The sequence below is a fragment of the Scleropages formosus genome, chromosome 2, assembly GCF_900964775.1.
Source record: "Scleropages formosus chromosome 2, fSclFor1.1, whole genome shotgun sequence".
In the NCBI taxonomy this organism is placed as follows: Eukaryota; Metazoa; Chordata; class Actinopteri; order Osteoglossiformes; family Osteoglossidae; genus Scleropages; species Scleropages formosus.
This window is the reverse complement of record NC_041807.1, coordinates 20142543-20160758: the sequence shown is the minus strand read 5'-3', so window position 1 is coordinate 20160758 and position 18216 is coordinate 20142543. Positions and strand designations below refer to the sequence as shown.

Sequence of the window (18216 nt, the reverse complement as noted above, 5' to 3'; positions counted from 1 at the left end):
AAGAGCCGTTACCATCGTTACCGTCCTGGCCATAATTACTATTACTGTCGTTACCATAATTACCATAATTACTATTGTTATCATGATTACCGTTAACGCCAGTGTAAAAGTCCAACGCAGAGTTGTTCATAAAAAGTGTGATGTGATGCAGACTGAACGCTGAAACTGAATGAAGCCAAAGAGCTGCCGGTCTGTCCATCAGTCTCTCTGTCCTTCAGTCTGTCTGTCCTTAAGTCAGAGCAGGGCCGAAGCGATCCTTGCCGCGCGCTCACCGCGGGAACAACGGGTGAGACTCATGCACCACGTGCAGCGCTTGGCGAAGCAGGAATGCTGAGTGTTGGTGCCTTGAAATCGTTTCAAATGTTGCTCGATGACAAGTGCTGCTTTGGGAATTTTTATTATCGCCGTTCTTTCTGTAGGGGGCACGGTGGTGCAGAGGGTTTGGCCTGTACCTACTCTCTGGTGGGTCTTGAGTTCGAGTCCCGCTTGGGGTGCCTTGTGATGGACTGGCGTCCCATCCTGGGTGTGTCCCCTCCCCTTCCAGCCCTATGCCCCGTGTTGCTGGGTTAGGCTCCGGTTCGCCATTACCCCAATGAGTCAATGTGTGTGTGAATTGGATTGAAGACTTTATTGTCATTGTAGTGCAGTGCAATATGACAAAATTACAGTGGTACTGCCTGAGTTCTTTAGACAACAGTATAAAACACGACACTTAAATATAAAAATTATACAGATAACACGGGAAATCGATAAATAGTTGGCGTGGGAGGAAGTCAAAACAGAAACGGAATAAAATCAAAACGAACTGAACTTGTGAGTCTGAGAAATTAGATGAGAAATTGTGTACAAAGTATTTCACTGAGCTACAAGTTTTGTTTTTTTTTTTTTTAAAACCTGGTTAAAGGTTTAATTCATTTTGAAACCAATCAAGTCACTTGTACTGGTGCGTAATTCTACGTTTTCCTGTCAAACGAGACAGAAGCGCAGATGTCCATCTATGTGTGGTGATCTCAGATCTGCACACCCGAAAGAACTAAACACATGAACCAGGAAACACTGGTGGTGTGAGAATGCTTCTCATTAGCAGCAACTGGAGTTGAGAATGGGTAAAAACACAGTACTGTGAAGTATTTACTGAAAAGTAGCCTGCTTCAGCCAGTGAAGAGAAAGTCATCTTTCCAGGACAGGGATTCTACACATGATGGAAGCCAGGCTGGTGAATAAAAGGGCGATTTGTCTCCCAAATCTGCATTATGATTCTCAAAACTGTAGCTTTGTAAGTTACAGCCAACATGAGTGCAAATGAGTTACAAGTATGTGAAAAATTAATTGCTCACATAATCTGTACGAGTTCGGACAGCTGTGCGACTCGTCACAAAAAGTCAAACTGGTCTCTTCCATATTGCTTTTTATTTAAATTTTTCACACATTTTTCTCTCAAGTTTGTGATTTGGGTTTAGATTAGATGGTAGTGCATTTAGTTTACTGTTTTTCCAAGATATTTTTTCAGTACATAGAAAAAGGAATGCAGTCACCTTTTGAAATGGCAACAAAGGAAATATTTTAAATAGATCTGGTGGTCACTTGAAAACTGTATCATCACAATGTTATTCAAAAATTTCAAAAACATGAAGAAAGGAAAGAAAAACTACGAAAATAAAAGACAGGTACACAAAACATGAAATTCATTATAAGCATTTTCGGTCAAGTCACACGATATCCTACGCGCAGGGGCTGGTCATAGAACAACTTGGTGAACAAGTTATTTTCTATGACATGGACTTTAGAATTTTTGTGTGTGTGTGTGTGTGTGTATATACACACACGCACACAAAATTTTATACATATATACATATACATGCCCATCACTCCATCCTTGCCAGTTCCTTCCACTAAGTCGACTTAAACAGAGAAAAGGCAGTTCTGCTGCACTGTCAGAAACAGTTCATGTGATAACTTTACAGCAATAATGACCTTTTGTTAAAAATGATTCTGTTAAGTGTGAAATAATGTTAAGTATCAAAACTGTAAAATCAAGCTTCAGTAAAATTATCAGTTTCAATAATTTAATAAAATAGCCATAAAGGATTTACTGATGTACTAAACAAGTATTTAAATTGTACAAAAAGAAAGACCATTTAATGTTTTCGTTTCCATGGAAGCAGGGACTCTGTACAGAAAAGGACATGTTAAGATCTTCATGTGGCATGTCATGTGTGTGGCAAAGACCCAATTTTAGCAATAAAAGAAAATGTTTGCAAAAAAAAAAAAGGCAAAAATGCTTTTTCCCCCTTATTACCAACATTTGCATAAAGAAATATAATAACCTTCAACAAGTAGTTTGTCATCAAAAACAATGCTCACATTAAGCAACAATTAACATCTATCTTAAGGTACTACAGCAAAATAGTCCTTAGAGATTCTTGTTACCGCTCACATTCCCCATTTTCCATTCAAAAGCTGCGTGCAGCTCAACTCATGATTTTTTATGTGCAGAGTAATAATACTCTTAACTGCAGTGCTCTCTTGTACAGTCGGCCTTCTTCCGTTAAGCACGAAATCTAGAATATTCTGGGGTCAGAGGTAAAAAACAGTTCCACGCTTAGAATACGGATGAGTTGGGTGTTCGTGGTCCTACGAAGTCGGACGGGTTTTGGCTTCATAGCTCCACTCCGGTGGAATATTTGGGTCGCCTGGGGGGTGGGGTTGTTCAGTTGAGCAGCTTCTCCAACTCGTACTCCTTCAGCTTGGCATTGTCTCTGACCTCATCAAAGGTGTAAGTCTTCACTATCCTCCCATTCCTGAAGACGGTGTGTAACAAGTCCTGGCGGGAGGGGAAGAGAGGTACGAGCGACCATCAGCTTTTCACCGAAACGCGACACACCTCTGGTATGGACACCTATCTAAAGGGTGACTTGGAAAAATGCAGAAACAAGGAACAGCGATCTGCTCTGTAATTTTAATGGTTTCTGATTATTTATGCAATTATTTCAATATGGTATCCCCCGTGAAACATGTACAAACCCATATTTACAGGCATCTACTGTGTGCAGAAGAAAAGAAAAATCAGTGGAATTTAATGTTCAGATGCAGGTGTTTTCATATTTTCTGCTTAATAAAAATGCCAACATGAGGAAACACCGAGAGAAATGATTCCTCCTGCACCTGAGGACGCTACAGAAACCCACGGAGGAGAACACGGTGGCTGCGGTACGGCGCCACCAACTCAGACTGTAGCGGCGGCAGATGGAGAAACAGCCTTCAGACACATCATCCGAGAGAATTCCCAGGAAATTCCCAGGATTCCTCCGGAATTCTGGGTCTCACGTGATATGTGGAGCTCACACTGGAGCCATGACTGAACAAAAACTGGGGTCAGTCACACAGCGAGGCAGAGGCACTCACAGTCATGTGAGCTGTTCTGGTATTTGCTGAGAACGTATTACTAGGAAAACACTGGAAAGTTACAAAGAGAGGCAGGAAAAGCCCCTAGAGTGCAGGTGACATGTGTCTGAAACTCATACTGCATGTACTGTATGTCAGTCCGGGGGGGTCCTTACATCTCCTGTTGGAAAGGTACAACTGTGTGTGTGTGTGTGTGTGTGTGTGTATATATATACACGTATACATACTAGGGGTTACACAGACTAGTCGATTTGCCGACTTTACTGCTCCGCGATGACTTTAAGCTTGACGTCGACTAGTCCCTGGTCGAGTAATTATGACACTAATAACACGGACGCCTCCGAAAAGACAACGGGTGGAGCCTGGTGGCTCATTGCAGCAAACCAGCAGTGGTTCATCAAGTGTGTGGAAATACTTCATTAAAGATGAAGCCTGTGCAACTGCCACTTGCAAACGATGCAAGTCCGTCCTGAAGTACAACGAAAGTACAAGTGCAACGCACACTCGTCTGAAAGAAAAGGTTTCTGCTAACACTAGCAGACGAATGACCCAAATTGGTCCGTGTACATTGCGTTCATTGGCTTTTTTTTTTTTTTTTATTGGAAATTGAAAAAGAAAACACGAATTACGATGCCTTCGGTCGTTTTTTTGTTTTAAGAATGAAAAGCAAATGCTGAATTAACTAGCAGGAAAATGAGAAAACAATGGTTTTTATTGTTTCTGAGCACACAGACGAAAAAGAAAAGGTCTTGTTTATTAATTTTCTTTTTTCGTTTAATCGTACAAAGTGTAGAAATCAAAATCTCACAATATCAAATACGATGAACTCCCTAAAGTGTGCAATATTTCACAGCACCTGGTTGGTGCGAGAGGACGTGGGTTCAATCCCCGCTCAGGCTGTGCGGAGCTTGCATGTTCTCCACGAGTCTGCATGGGTTTCCTCTGGGTGCTCTGGTTTCCTCCCACAGTCCAAAGACAAGCTGTTCAGGTTCCCCGATGGTGTGTGTGTGACAGAGAGAGTGTGTTCCACTGATGTATGAATGAATGACCCAGTGTAAGTAGTGTATCTAGCAGTGTAAGTCACCTTCGTGAATATGGTGTGTGGGTTAGTAACACTACACAGAGAAGTTGCTTTGGAGAAAAGTGTCTGCTATACACGGGGAGAAGATGCAAACTCCACGCAGACCGAGCGGGGATTAAACCCACGTCCTCGCGCACCACCCAGGTGCTGTGAGACGCAGCACTATTCGCTGTGTCACCATACCGCCGTATGTATGAGCTGTCTGTTGTGAGCATATGCATTCAGTTTGAGAATACAGACTGTCGGTTGTTGCAAAGCATTCCCTTCTCCTGTGTTTTTAATTCATGACGTCATCAGCGATTAGTCGACGTCGACTCGACTTTCACCACATAACTGTCGACTTCAAAAAATCTGAAGTTGTGCAACCCCCAATACATGCATGTATATATGTATATATACACACACACATATATACACACATACACACGCAATCAGTTTATATATGTGTTTTCTATTTAAGTCCCACCACACCCAATCCCTTAAAAGGAAATATAATAAAGTACAAAATGAGCGAACACACAAACACAGATTCCTGAACAACATACAGTATTCGGCGATGCATACCTCTCCATACTCCTCCAGTTCCCCTTTGCCCTCCTCCAGGGTGACAAAGTGCCCGTTGGGTTTTCTGTGCAGTGACAAACGGCCTTTTTTGGATCGTTTATTGGGATCTGCCACGGGGTCCTTGAACACGTTCACCTGCAGGGTTGAAACATTCTCTCAGCCGGGCACCTCTGGATACTTGCAGTAGGACGCTAGCCTTTCACAAATTTTGGTGTAAACATCACCCTTTCTATACCCTGTTCCGCAGAATCTTTATCCAAAAACATGCCACTGTACAACATTTTGTACCCAGCAGATACAGCACTGCATCAACAGCGATAGGTTCGAAATCAAAGTGAGGAAAAAATAAGCGTAGTTTTTATATTTGTATTTTAAAATGTCTTTTAACCGAAAAAGGTGGTTTTGAAGATGCTACACGATACAACTAGCAGACGTGATTCCTGTGCACCAAGTGAGAGCCACGTACTCACAAACATACATCCCAGTTACACGTAATGTAACAAATGTTTATATGCATCTCGAAAAAAAAAAAAATTATTAGGACAGAGATCCAGGAATCGTGAATATTCTAATAAAGTTTTATGCAGCTACTTGTGTGCTGAACATCGGTTTGTATGGTGGAAAGAAAAACTAACTGCACTTAAGAATCACGCGTCTGCATCTATGTTTCCTTCTCCTAATGTAATGCACACATTGTATTTTCTATGAGATGTTCGTCACTTTGGAGAAAAGCATCTGCTGAATGGATAAATGTAAAGGGACAGTACAAACTTCACATATAATGAAAAAGAACCCCTCAAAATACTGTACACAGAACCCATTCTCCAAAAAAAAGAGAAATTTAGTTGGGAGGGACTTACAGGTCATATCTTTTACAGTACTGTATATTTTTTCTACAGCATTGGGAAGAGCCATTTGTTGTTGCCTCTTGCTGCTACTGTATGACAGTAAAGTTCATACTGCATCCCAGAAAAGGAAAACCCAGATGCAGTGACTTATTTTTTATGAAACCGACTTAGAATAAGGATGGACAGGTTAATACAGTAATAACTAGAAAAATATACATATATTTTCATTGAATAAATTAAAACATTTTAAAAACATTATTTTTAGACTGGAATTTAGCATCTTCCGGAGTAGACCGCGTTGTCATAGAGACTAATCCCAACGTTTCGTTTCGTATGTTGGAAACATCCTCAGAGTTCTGCATCGTAAACCGCTAGCCCCTGTCTTCACGGATCATCGATGTAGTCCGTTAGGTTGATTGAGGAATTTGGGTATTTATAGTGGTTGGTGGGCGGGGCTATAGTCAGCGTGGGGTACGATTGGATCGTGTATCTGCCGGAGGGCGGGGTCGTAAGTAGTAAGGGGTCCTATTGTCAGTGTGTAGACTCCCCTCAGGGGCTGTACCAGCCGGGGGCAGTTTGCCTATTGGCTGTTCAGCTCTGAGGTGGTTTAATGATTGGTCCGTGGAGTATCTGGTGGAGATAGATGAGATTAGTGGAGTCCATGTTTTGCGACAACTTGAAACCATCTTCTTTGTTAAAGTTGTCTGGATGCTTTTTCTATCTCTATGGCTTCTCAGTTACTACTGATAATGATGTTTAGTGTCACACAGAAGCGACATTAGTACCATCTGGCAGGTTCTTCTTTAAGTGGCGTGTGTGTGCATACATACAGCACACAAAGCACTGCAAATCATGTTTGGCAAACATGTCAGCTAGATGGATAAATGTGAAAACTATGGTGAACCTTTTTTTTTTATACTGGTAAGCAAGGACGTGTATACACAGACACGCGCGCACACACACTCAGTTTTCAGCACCAATACAGTTTTCATAAACGAACACTGGCTGGACAGAGATACAGTCTGTGAAATTCGAGCATCACAATGATGGAGGACAGAAGGCGTTGAAAACTCTCACCGGGATGTTTTGCAAGTGCCACCCCAGACTCACCCCCTGTCCGTTGGTCACAACGTAGCTGCATTTGAAGGAGCAGTTGAGCAGGTCCCGGGTGAGCTTTTGCAGCAGCGCGCCGCCCGACCCAAACGAGATGTTCTCGATGCTCCATCGGTGCTGCTTCAGCCCCTCCACGATCTGCACCGTGAGCACAGGAAGAGTGGGTTACACCCACCATGAGACAGCACCCTCCCGCAGGACGCCAGCCTGGGCGAACGAGGGCTGCTACCTCTTGCAGGGTGTTGATGTCCACTCCGTCTCCCTGGATCACCCTGATGTAGGGGGGCAAGACCTTGTAGCCCCTGCTGTTCTCCTTTGGAGGGAACTTCTTGCCCAAAATGTCAAGAACCTGAGAAGAGAGGGAACCAAAATTCAGGAAACACTTCATTTACTCATTCAGCACACGATAAACAAAAAGTGCAGCGCAGTGACAGGAGACCCAGCTGCAGATGCTGTGGGAAGAGGGCCCACACTTGGAGCAGACTTTCGTTAATACTGCGTCACCATGGCTGAGCGCCACTCAGCTGAAGGTTAATGTCCAGACTGGGTGAAGCCCACCTTCAGCACAGTATCCAGAGGGTTTCCTGAGTCTGGGCGGACCACCAAGGGGGCATCGGCACTCCGGGACTCGATGAGGCTCCTAAGATCTTCTCCCCAGATCTTCTCGCAGGCGTTATAGATGTCGTAGCTGTCGCTGACGATGGACACGGGCACGGAGGGAAACTGCTTCACTATGTGTTCAAAAGCATCTTTCTCATGGTCCTTCCCCCAGGCTGTGATTGTGCTGGAATAACAGTAGGTATTTGTAGGAGACTCATAAATCAGACAGTGGCTGCATTAAATTCATGAATAGGGCAGTATGTACAGTGCAGCGCTCATCAACATTAGTTACCAACAAATGGGTCAGTAAATAGTACAGTAAAGGCACTGATTTTTTGCCTATTTCAGGTGACAGCTATTCTAACCCTACCCTAACACACAGTATATGCACAGAGCACTAGAGAGTAAACACTAATATGCGAACAAAGATACTGTACATTTTAAACATAGCAAATAACAGCAGTGTCAATGCAATAACGCACTGTGGCCAGTAGAGGGTTAGGGTTAGGGGATACATATGGTCCCTGCAAGACAACCCAAACCTGAATAAATAAGCCATGAGGAACTGCTGCATAAGGGATTTTGAGGAATTTAATATACAAACTGAGACTATTCAGGTAAGAAATGACCTGAATGATGTGATATATTAATTTAGCAGAGAAAATGAAGACAAGAGACTTTATTCTGAGATAAAGTCCAGCTCATTAACGTTCAGTTTCGGCTGTATAACTTATGTTTTCACTCATCAGAGAGAATGAAACTGGGGTGACTAATGTTGAAAAGGTGGCGATACCTCACCTGTGTTCTGCTGCAGGTACAGAGAACCCAGGCACAGGGTCCTTGGTTCCATAGAACTTCTTAATGACGCCGATGCCGGCCACCGTGTCCGTGCCCTTGAAGTTCACCAGGTGAGCCGAGGCCCCGATGCCAGCGGTCTGAAAGCATGAGCCAAGCTTTTAAAAGGCAGTTCAAACCCAACTAGGGCTGTGTTCAAAGTGTCCCACCACTGATCACTGTTACTGGTCTCATGGGGCTGCGAGGCTCCGGATGGCACACGACATGGTCTGCAGTGGCCGGAGGCACAGTCATAGTACAGTCAAACGTTTGCATCCACTGATGGAAAAAATATAATTTTTATGAGGCATTTGGGTAGCAAAGCTGACCAGGAAATGAGCACACATGACAAGGGGCGGCTCATAGTACAGTGGTTAGAGCTGCTACCTTTGGACCCAAAAGTTGCAGGCTTGAAGCCTACCTCCAGCAGCAGTACCCTTGAGCAAAGTACTTACCACAATCAAATTCCAGTCAAATGACCCAGTTGTACAAATGCATAAATAGTTGTAAGTTGCTTAACATTGTAAGTTGTTCTGGATAAAGTGTCAGGAAAATGTCAATTTGTGCAGGAATTCCAAGATGTTCAGAAGACCAGTTACGAGAAGCTTTGCTTTAACTCTTCAGTCTGTTAGTTTGTGATATAGGTTAGGGTCCTCTCCCATTCCTTTCCGGAAACTCAAACTCAAGTTTAAATTTATGCAGGTGGAAATCAGCCTGCCTCACCCACCAATCACACCTTAATATGTACACATTCTCATAATGTCCATGTTCAAATTATTTCTATCACTTTGTTTCATATGAAACAGAGAAACTTACATTTAACAATTATAGTACGATACGCAGGACTGCACTGTATATTATGTAGTGCTAATATTTTTAAAATGAATGCACGGTAATACGTGATAAATAAATACTACACCACAAATACACACATTTACCTTTATTCATTTAGGAAGTGCTTTTCTCCAAAGCAATGTATATTTCGGGGGGGGGAAAATGCTGCAAAAAATACAATTGAAAAAAATATTTACTTATTTATGTGATCATTTCGTATTTCAGCCACTCCACTGCAATGTGGCTGTAGTGCTAATGTGAACACACACATTTTCTGAACCGCTTGTCCCATACGGGGTTGCGGGGAACCGGAGCCTACCCGGTAACACAGGGCGTAAGGCCGGAGGGGGAGGGGACACACCCAGGACGGGACGCCAGTCCGTCGCAAGGCACCCCAAGCGGGATTCGAACCCCAGACCCACTGGAGAGCAGGAACCGGTCCAACCCACCGGGCCCCCGCTAATGTAAACAGTGAGGCAAATTTTTCAATGGTTCAGAATTTCTGCCCTTGACCCATCAGTATTATTTTATGAATGCAAGTCTGAGTTTATGGAAGTTACATATTAGATGACCCAGAAAACAATATTGCCTGGGTGTACTCAAACTTTTGACTGGAGTGTATCCTAATTGCTTATGACTCATTTCCATTGAGGGGCCCTGCTGTGGTGCCCTTAAACAGGAAAAATATCCATATGCTTAAATGGGCATAAAGAAGATGTTTATTATAAATGCATCTACTATTTTAACAATGAAAATAATATTAATAATTTGCATGTTTGTCTGAAATGATACATGGTTGATGGGGTCAAAGCAGGACGTCCGTTACCTCCTGCGAAGAGACTCCTCTGTAGCCAAAGTCATGAAGCTTGTACTCCAGACCGTCCAGGTTGCCCGCGGTCTCCATGAGGTACTTTGCCAGGATCTTCTTCTGCTCCCTGGAGTTGGTGGCAACAGTGATGGGGTACCAGATCTGAACCAGGATCGTCTGCAGACAGGGGACACAAGCAGGAGGTTGTGACGCTGCTTCCAGAGGTTCAGGCTTGTGTCACCCTAAGGCGTCAGTCAGACAGATCTGTCCCACCTCAACCCCAAAGTCCTCAGCAGAACTGGACCAGTGAACCAGAAGGCTTTCGTCCTCAAGCAGTCGATTAGTCAGTCTCGCCCACCCATTCCTAGAGGCTGGCAGCATCGGACAGCAGCCCAGTTGGACTCTCCTATCTCATACCTGGCCTGTTCCTCACCTCCACCCAGTTGGTGAGCCAGTAGCACTTGGGGTCGGTGCTCTCCACCGTGAAGAGCACATTCCCGCGGGGGATCACACTGCCCTCAGGCACTGCCTTGATCTCGATGGGGAGGTGGCCATCGTACTCCTGGAGAACAAAGAGAGCACGTCTCCAGACGTCTAGTCCACAAGCTGTTGGCTTTTGGCGGCTGACGACGGCATCGCACATCATCTCTCAACTGACACATCTCATCGCCCGCTCAGCCTCTCAACTCAATGCGAGCGAAAATTTAACGTTGCAGCACAACGACGGACACAGGTCAGCGGCTCGTAAACACAGAGGAGCTGGAACAGGAACCCCACTGAGCTCCAGCGATGGAGGGAGGGCTGGAAGTGGTACAAGAGAAGAGGTGGACAATGTCCAACAACAGACCCTCCCAGATGGCCACACTGCCCACAATGCACCACAAACCAGGTTTTCTCCTACAGTCCAAACACATGGCAACTCCAGATTGCCTGTAGTGTGTGTGTGTGTGTGTGTGTGAGAGAGAGAGGGAGATTCCCCAGTAATGGACTAATGTCCAGTGCCTCTTAGTTAGGCTCTGGACCACTGCAACCCAGCCTTGTACAAGTAATTACTGCTTAAGGATAGATGCATTGATGGATAGACCAACAAATGGATTAACTACCAGACACTGTGGTCACACTGACCACAAAAACAGCACCCTGCTGCTCTCCTTTAACTTCTTCTTAAGAGCTGTTACAATTTTCACCATCACTCCCAACCTGGAGTCTCACCAGCCCTGCTTTGCTACTCCTTCATACCTGGAGGATGTAGTTCCAACCACTTTCATTAAAGACGTCATCCTGGAAATGCTCCCGGTAGACCTTCTTCGCCTCCTGGATCTTCTCTGGAGTGACCACCTTTCCTAGAAACACAGAGGAAGGTTTCTGAAAAGGGAGGTGGATGTGGGTCTCGCGTGGTAAGCGAAGGAGAGTGAAAACTGGAACCTCTCGCTCCCATGGGCCTCCTTGTTAGGGCAACGGGCGCACCAGTGGCACTCAGAGCAAGATCAGGAGGTGTGTGCACCGTTAAATCCTCGGAACCACGGTAACACCCACGTCCCAGCAGGTCCCCAGCGTATGGTGTTCTTTGTGGTGTTGCTTAGCAAGGAGGCAGATGTTCCTTTGTGTCCTCCTCAACGTCACGCTTCAGAACTCAATGCGCTACTCCTCCACCGCGAAATTAAATCTGCATTCAGCTCGCAGAGGCCAGTCTCTCAGAGTTGGAGGTTCGAGAGCCCGCCACTCTTTCCTGCCATGACAGTAAGGGTGGGGCATGGTAGCGGACGGGCTCTTGGCCCCCAACTGAATGCCACCCTGAACACTGCCCTGCAATTTCAACACTTTACTGCATTTCCACCCTCGGCACAACAAGCATTTTTAAAAGGAATCAGAAACTCATTTCTCTACATCAGAAACTGAAATGAAAAAAATGCGCTTATTAATTCTGCAGATGCTTTTCTTTAGTTAAGCTGCTTTACACTGATTTACCCATTTATAAAAAATGAGTAATGTTGACAGTATTATTTCAGGGTAGATCCCTCACTCGAAGGTACTGTGGCTAGTGGTGGAAATGGAGCCCGTGGGGTCTGAGTCCAGAGCTGGCAATTACCACTAGACCACCTGCTGCCTCCATCTTTACATGTTGTCTTCACGACAAGTCTTTCGAAAGCTGTTCTAAATTACTCAGTGTCTGTCTGAATAACTAACAAATATACATATGATCACCTTTTCTTATTCTGAACAAGAAACGCAAACAAAGAGCTGCCAATGCCCAAAAAAAACATACCTTTTAAGTATTTGTGGAGGATGTATTGCAGGCCGTAAAAGACCGTTTTGTCATACTTGACTTTCTTGTCCTTGGTGGAATCGGTCTTCTTCTCACGACACTCAAAGTAGGAGTAGACCTTGCTTGTGTTGGGGGGGTACTGCTTGTAATGAGTGACCTACAGGGGCAAAGAGCCACACGTCAGCAACCTTTTAATAAAGCTTCTTACTTATGGCTGCGGTCATCATGTTTCCAAGCACTGTGTCCCCATGAAAGGGACATTCGGTCCCCTGCCGAGATACGTTCATTTGGGTTACGACACTTTGACTTGACAAAGTGTTTTAATTAATTCCCCCATGCGGGGTTACGAAGGATTTCTCCGCATTTACGAGGAATGAATTTGGATTCTTTGCCTCCTGACAGCTGAGCAGAAACCAGAGCAACCATCAGCTCTTCTTTTCAGTGACAGTTTGTGTTGTGCTGCGCTCAGTTTTCACCCCCCCATCAGCCCTTGTTTTAAAGATTTACCTGTTATAATCTTAGTGATCATGGACTGTTCAAACATGTCCACTGAGTGTCAGTTTATTTGTATGCTCTTTTATTGATTTCTTTTTTCCTTGTTCTTTTCAGAGGGGGGCATAGAGGCACAGCCAGTTTAGCCTGTGCCTGCTCTCTGGTGGGTCTAGGGTTTGAGTCCCTCTTGGGATGCCTTGTGACAAACTGGCATCCTGTCCTGGGTGTGTCCCCTCCCCATCCAGCCTTGCGCCCTGTGTTGCCGGGTTAGGCTCCAGTTCGCCGCGCCCCTGCTGGGGACAAGTGGTTTCAGTCAATGTGTGTGTGTGTTGTTCTTTTCACTGAAGATGAAAATAAATAAATAAATCAATGAAGTAAATGTCGCCACTCATCCACTGTTATGTCACTATGATAACTAATGCTACCTGTTGAACTAGCTTTGTCCATTTTAATGTGATTTTGTGTATTGTGGAGGCTCAGTGACAAATATTTTTCCTATTTAAACTAAAGGTAAGAGTGGAAATTTTTTATAAGTTACCTTATTAAGGTTTTTTTTTTTTAAAAAAACAAATTACTTTTATAAGACAGGCAAAGACAGAACTTGAGTGAAAAAGTGTGTGTTCTTTACTTATTCTTTTAGAATTGGAAGTCACAAGGAAATGCCCCTGGTATCCCTGGCCAGGTGCAGCGGGGATCTCATGATCAGATGGTGTCTGTGGGCCTTTTCCTACTAGTAGAGCTCTGACTCGCACCCCTGGCATTCGCTGGCACGGCTCCCGCTGCTGGAAAGCCCTTTTCCTCCTGTGTCACCTGCTCCCGGCTGTCGGACGGCACTGCTGCCAACGCTGTTGGTTGAGAATGTGCTGAAGAGTAAAAACCCTCCCATTCAACAGTAAATGATTTGCACCAATGACTTCTGGGACTTACAGTGCCAATGCAATGCCAAGTATTTCCAAGAACCCTAACCAAACCCTAACCCAACACTAACCCCATGATTTCCAGCTCTCTTCTAGCATTAAGTGAAGAACACAAACTTTCTCCATCAAGTACTGTCTTCCCTGCATTTTGAAAGTAATTCTCTCCTGGAAAAGTTTTTGTAACATGAATTCTCATGAATCAAATTTATAACTACTTTTTTTTTTTTTTGTTGTTGAAAGTATCTGTTCCAGATTACTAAAACCAGTATCAGCAAATCCCATTACAATAAACTGTTACTCCAACATGAACATTATCATAGCAAAGGCTGATGGGGGGTGAGAACTGAACGCAACACGACACAAACTATCACTGAGAAGAGGAGCTCATGGTTGCTCTGGTTTCTTCTCAGCTCTAGAAAGGTGTACGAAGTCCAAGTTCGGGCCTTGTACGTTTACATTTATTCACTTAGCAGACACTTTTCTCCAAAGTGACTTCCAATGAACTCTATGTCGTGTTATCAGCCCACACACCTTATTCACCAAGATGACTTAAACTGCTAGATACACTACTTACTATGGGTCACTCTTCCACACATCAGTGGAACACACACGCTCTCTCTCTGTCACTCACACACTATGGGGGAACCTGAACAGCATGTCTTTGGACTGTGGGAGGAAACCGGAGCACTCGCAGAAAACCCACACAGACACAGGGAGAACATGCAAACTCCACACAGACTAAGCGGGGATCGAACCCACGCGCTTGTAATCTAAACAAATGCCACATAAACTGAAGGAAGGTTATAAGATGAAACTCCTCATAAAGCTGGACTCTTGTTACCTGAATGGACGTATCCGCAACTATAAGTCAAGAACTTTCTTAAATGGTTGCTGATTTGCACCTAAATATCACAGTTAAAGTCCACTGCACTTATGCATTCGATTCTCGACCTCTAGGGGACATTCTGACCTTTAGCCGCCTGCATTCTGCTCTGCCGATCCTAAAGGTCAGTCAGTTCCAGTTTCAGTACCCCCCCGGACCCCCCCTGCAGTCCAGCCCTGAGTACCGTTACGACACAGCTAAAAGGTCCTACTGCATGAAAACACAACCAAACACCAGTACATTTTAAGAGGAGTCCAGAGCCGCAAGCAGTGCGCAACATTTCAATGTACCCTGCTTTACAACCATGTGCACAGTACTGGCACGGTAAAACACTTCAATGCAGCAAAACGGTGACAGCAGAGTGTGTGAACAGAAAAAGCACAAAAACAACCTGCACCTTTCTCACTTTTTGTAGTGGAGCTCTAACCATACAGACGTTTCTCCACTCACCCCATGATGGGGTCATGATGCTGTCTAGATGTCCAGATGTGCCCCTCACCCCACCACACATCACCTGTAAACCTTCGTAGTAAATTCTCATGCTGTAAAGTCTGTCCTCAACTGGAACATGGGACCCGGTAAACGCAGGGTGGAGGACACCACCAAACTTCACTTGTAAAACACTACCTGGGATGCACAAGGACACCATTATCGCAGCACCACAAAAAAAAAAAAAAAAAAAAAAAAAAAAAAAATGCAACAATACTCAAAGCAAAATTTCCAAATGTGCTGTGATGCAAAGCATGGTGGTGCCAAGCGATTTAACATCATTGAATATTCCGTTTAACGGCTGGAGGGCAAGACCCCCAAGATGCATCACGAACTCCTCTATCATTCAGTCAGCTCAGTCTCATTTTTATTATTATTTGGTGACACTTTCTTTTGTGTTTGTGCCCAACATGATTCATCCATTTATACAGCGGGGTAATTTTTACTCTATCAATTCAGGGCTCTATAGGAGCAGGTGGGATTTGAACTGGACCAGAATCCTTCAGTACAAGCAGCTCTAACCTGTTGCTCCAAAGTAATGTAACTGATGGAAAGTTCTTTGCACAGTGTGTTCAAGTTCACTGCAGTTATTATTCGCGCTACGTTTTACAGCGGGTGGCAGGCAGGCGTCACCTTGCTCTTCAGCCCTTTCTCTGTCGTTGCACAACAGGTACCAGAAGCGCTCCTCAGGAACAACGCAAGCTTCCGGGTTCCTTCTTTAGATCACGTGACCGCCGGGCCCCTCTCTCATTGGCTGCCCGGGAGATAACCGGAAGCTGACCAAAGAGGCATGTCGGGGCAACAGGCGGCGTAGTGGTTAGAGGTGTCGCCTTACAAAGTGAAGGTCCATCGCACTCAGACCGAATTCCGCGTATTTCACCTGTTGGAATCTCGGTCCTAATATTTAAACGGCCTCTTAGACATTACGATCGCAGATTACGGTATTAATTCTGGCACTACCCGCCTTATCTCACTGTGCACTTGACTTGTTGCAAAGAAGAAAGTCATGTAACCTTATTTTCCTGACACTTTTGTCCACTCCCGCTGCACTTAGCTTATTAGGCTTATCCTGAACGAACACCATGACGCATGAGAATAGCCTGCTGTGGAAGTGGGTAAATCAGTGAAAGTTGCCTATCTAACAGTGTAAATCAAAGATTAGCTAAACAGCAGGTAATGACGATAAATAATATCCATAGAGAGCCACAGATCGCGATCATGGGAAATATAGCAATGTTAAGTGCGCAGAACACGGAGAAGAACGCACGACACACCCACGCGTGCCCGTGAACTGTTTTCGGTTTCGTTTCGTTTCGTTTCGTTTCCCGAACTGACACAGACCCGGCCGTCCACTCCGCTTTCGGTTCAGTGCCTCGCGAAGTCGCGCCGGCCATCTCTGACAGCAAGGGAGGGTCACCCTGTGGCCGTCACTGCGATGAGCCCCCTGCCTGCGTCGAGGACAGCGAGCGAGGGAGGGACGCGTGTCTCCAGAGCAGAGCAGCGGTGTCACCCCGGTGATCGCGGTCCCACAACGCGGGAGAACCGGACGGACGAGTCCCCCGAGTGGATCCCGAGCCGACCTTGCGACACAGTGTGTCTGACGGCCTGAGGAGCGAGACGAGAGCGCCGCGGCTGCTCTGTGACAGTCTGTCCATCCGGCCCTTTTCGTGTCACGATCTCCCAAAAGCGGAAATCCCCCTCGGGTGTGCACGCGCCCCCTTCACCTTGTAGGAATCCGTCGCGAGCAAGATGTTGAAGTCCGCGTGCCTATGCTCCATCTTGCCCTATGGTTCTGAACCGCGGCGCGCGCACCGTCGGCTAGTATTGTTAGTCCCGGGCTGCGCTCTGTACGAGTCGCTCGGAGGCGGGGCCTTTGGCATCTCTCCCGTCCAATAGACGACGAGGGCGGAGCCATGACGCAGCCACGACTTTGCGGGAAGACGGGTCCGTCCGCGCGCCGGTCAACCCCTTTGGAACCGACGGACGGGTAGCACCGACAGGGAGGATGAGGAAGGTCACAATCGGTGCTTAATCGCTCGCTTAAACAGTTTGTTTTTTTTCGTTTAAGCGCAACTGGCGGTGTATTTCTCATTTACACACAGCATGGCTTTGTTATATTTGTCTTTTTTTTAACCCATTTAAATGTGTAAATAACGGTGTCCAGTGCTTACTAGGAGTAAAATGAGTGTTACTTCCCCTTTCCTCTCGGCCTACGACCCGTTCCACCACAAGGCGGCAGTATTTTACCAGAAACACTATGCTGGCTCACCCCCCCCCCCCCGCCCCCGATGCCCCCGATCCCCCCCACATTAGTGGTCCCGGGAACCTATTTTATATCACGATTTTGTTCCTTCGCAGCTCTTAATTGTCTCATGCTGATTTCTGCAATGTGATGCGCTGTGAACAAATGCATTTGAGACACGAATATGTCATTGACGACCAAATAGAATTTCTCACATTATGATCTGCTGCTATTAACTGAACTTGGATGAAAAGCTTTGCGGGAAACACTGCAGAAATCAGCAGGAGTATCAGATACATGTAAAATCACTTATGTTTTATAGATTTCTAGATTTGCGACACAGATTGATGATTGGTGGGTTATTATTTGGGGGGGGGGGGGGGGTATTATGGTAGTGCCGATGCTTCACAGCATCTGGACAGTGGTTGGACATGGGTTCGATTCCTGCTCAGTCTGTGTGGAGGGTGCATGTGCTCCTCGTATTTGCATGGGTTTCCTTCAGGTGCTTTGGTTTCCTCCTGCAGTTCAAAGTCGAGTGTTTTGGGGAATTGGTGAAATGCTCCGTGTGTGTGTGTGTGTGTGTGTGTGTGTGTGTGTGTGTGTGTGTGTGTGTGTACAGTAGTGTTATTTTGTACATTTATGTGTTGCTCACAACCAGCAAAATCCTCCCCAGACATGGTTCCAAAGGCAGCTTCTTCTTTTTTCTCAAAACTTAAATGTATTCCAAGTACATCTGGAAGCTGAGTTTTAATAAAGGGGTGAATAATTTACATGTCTTATTCTGTATCTGACTGTGATTTTAAGTATATCTTTCAGTTGTACTTAATTAATCCACAAGGA

General features: G+C 45.2%; 1 protein-coding gene across 1 annotated transcript; it reads right to left on the bottom strand.

The window, feature by feature from the left end:
• Window positions 1-1391: 1391 nt before the first annotated feature.
• LOC108931584 (nicotinamide phosphoribosyltransferase-like) lies at window positions 1392-16972 on the bottom strand. The gene is made up of 11 exons (XM_018747455.2): window positions 16859-16972; window positions 12354-12510; window positions 11327-11430; window positions 10521-10649; window positions 10106-10264; window positions 8410-8546; window positions 7570-7795; window positions 7241-7360; window positions 7009-7149; window positions 5051-5185; window positions 1392-2824 (listed from the first exon to the last, which is right to left on the bottom strand). The coding sequence occupies exons 1-11, from the start codon at window positions 16910-16912 to the stop codon at window positions 2711-2713; spliced, it is 1476 nt and encodes a 491-aa protein (XP_018602971.1). The 5' UTR covers window positions 16913-16972; the 3' UTR covers window positions 1392-2710.
• Between the last annotated feature and the right edge of the window lie 1244 nt (window positions 16973-18216).

What these genes read in the sequence shown, in the direction of transcription:
- LOC108931584 (XM_018747455.2), bottom strand. Translation starts at nt 16,912, where the DNA reads ATGGAGCATAGGCACGCGGACTTCAACATCTTGCTCGCGACGGATTCC. An exon ending in GAGGAGTCTCTTCGCAGGAG is followed by an intron (nt 8,547 to 10,105) that starts GTAACGGACGTC and finishes TCATGCTTTCAG; the next exon opens with ACCGCTGGCATCGGGGCCTC. An exon ending in ACATCAACACCCTGCAAGAG is followed by an intron (nt 7,150 to 7,240) that starts GTAGCAGCCCTC and finishes CTCACGGTGCAG; the next exon opens with ATCGTGGAGGGGCTGAAGCA.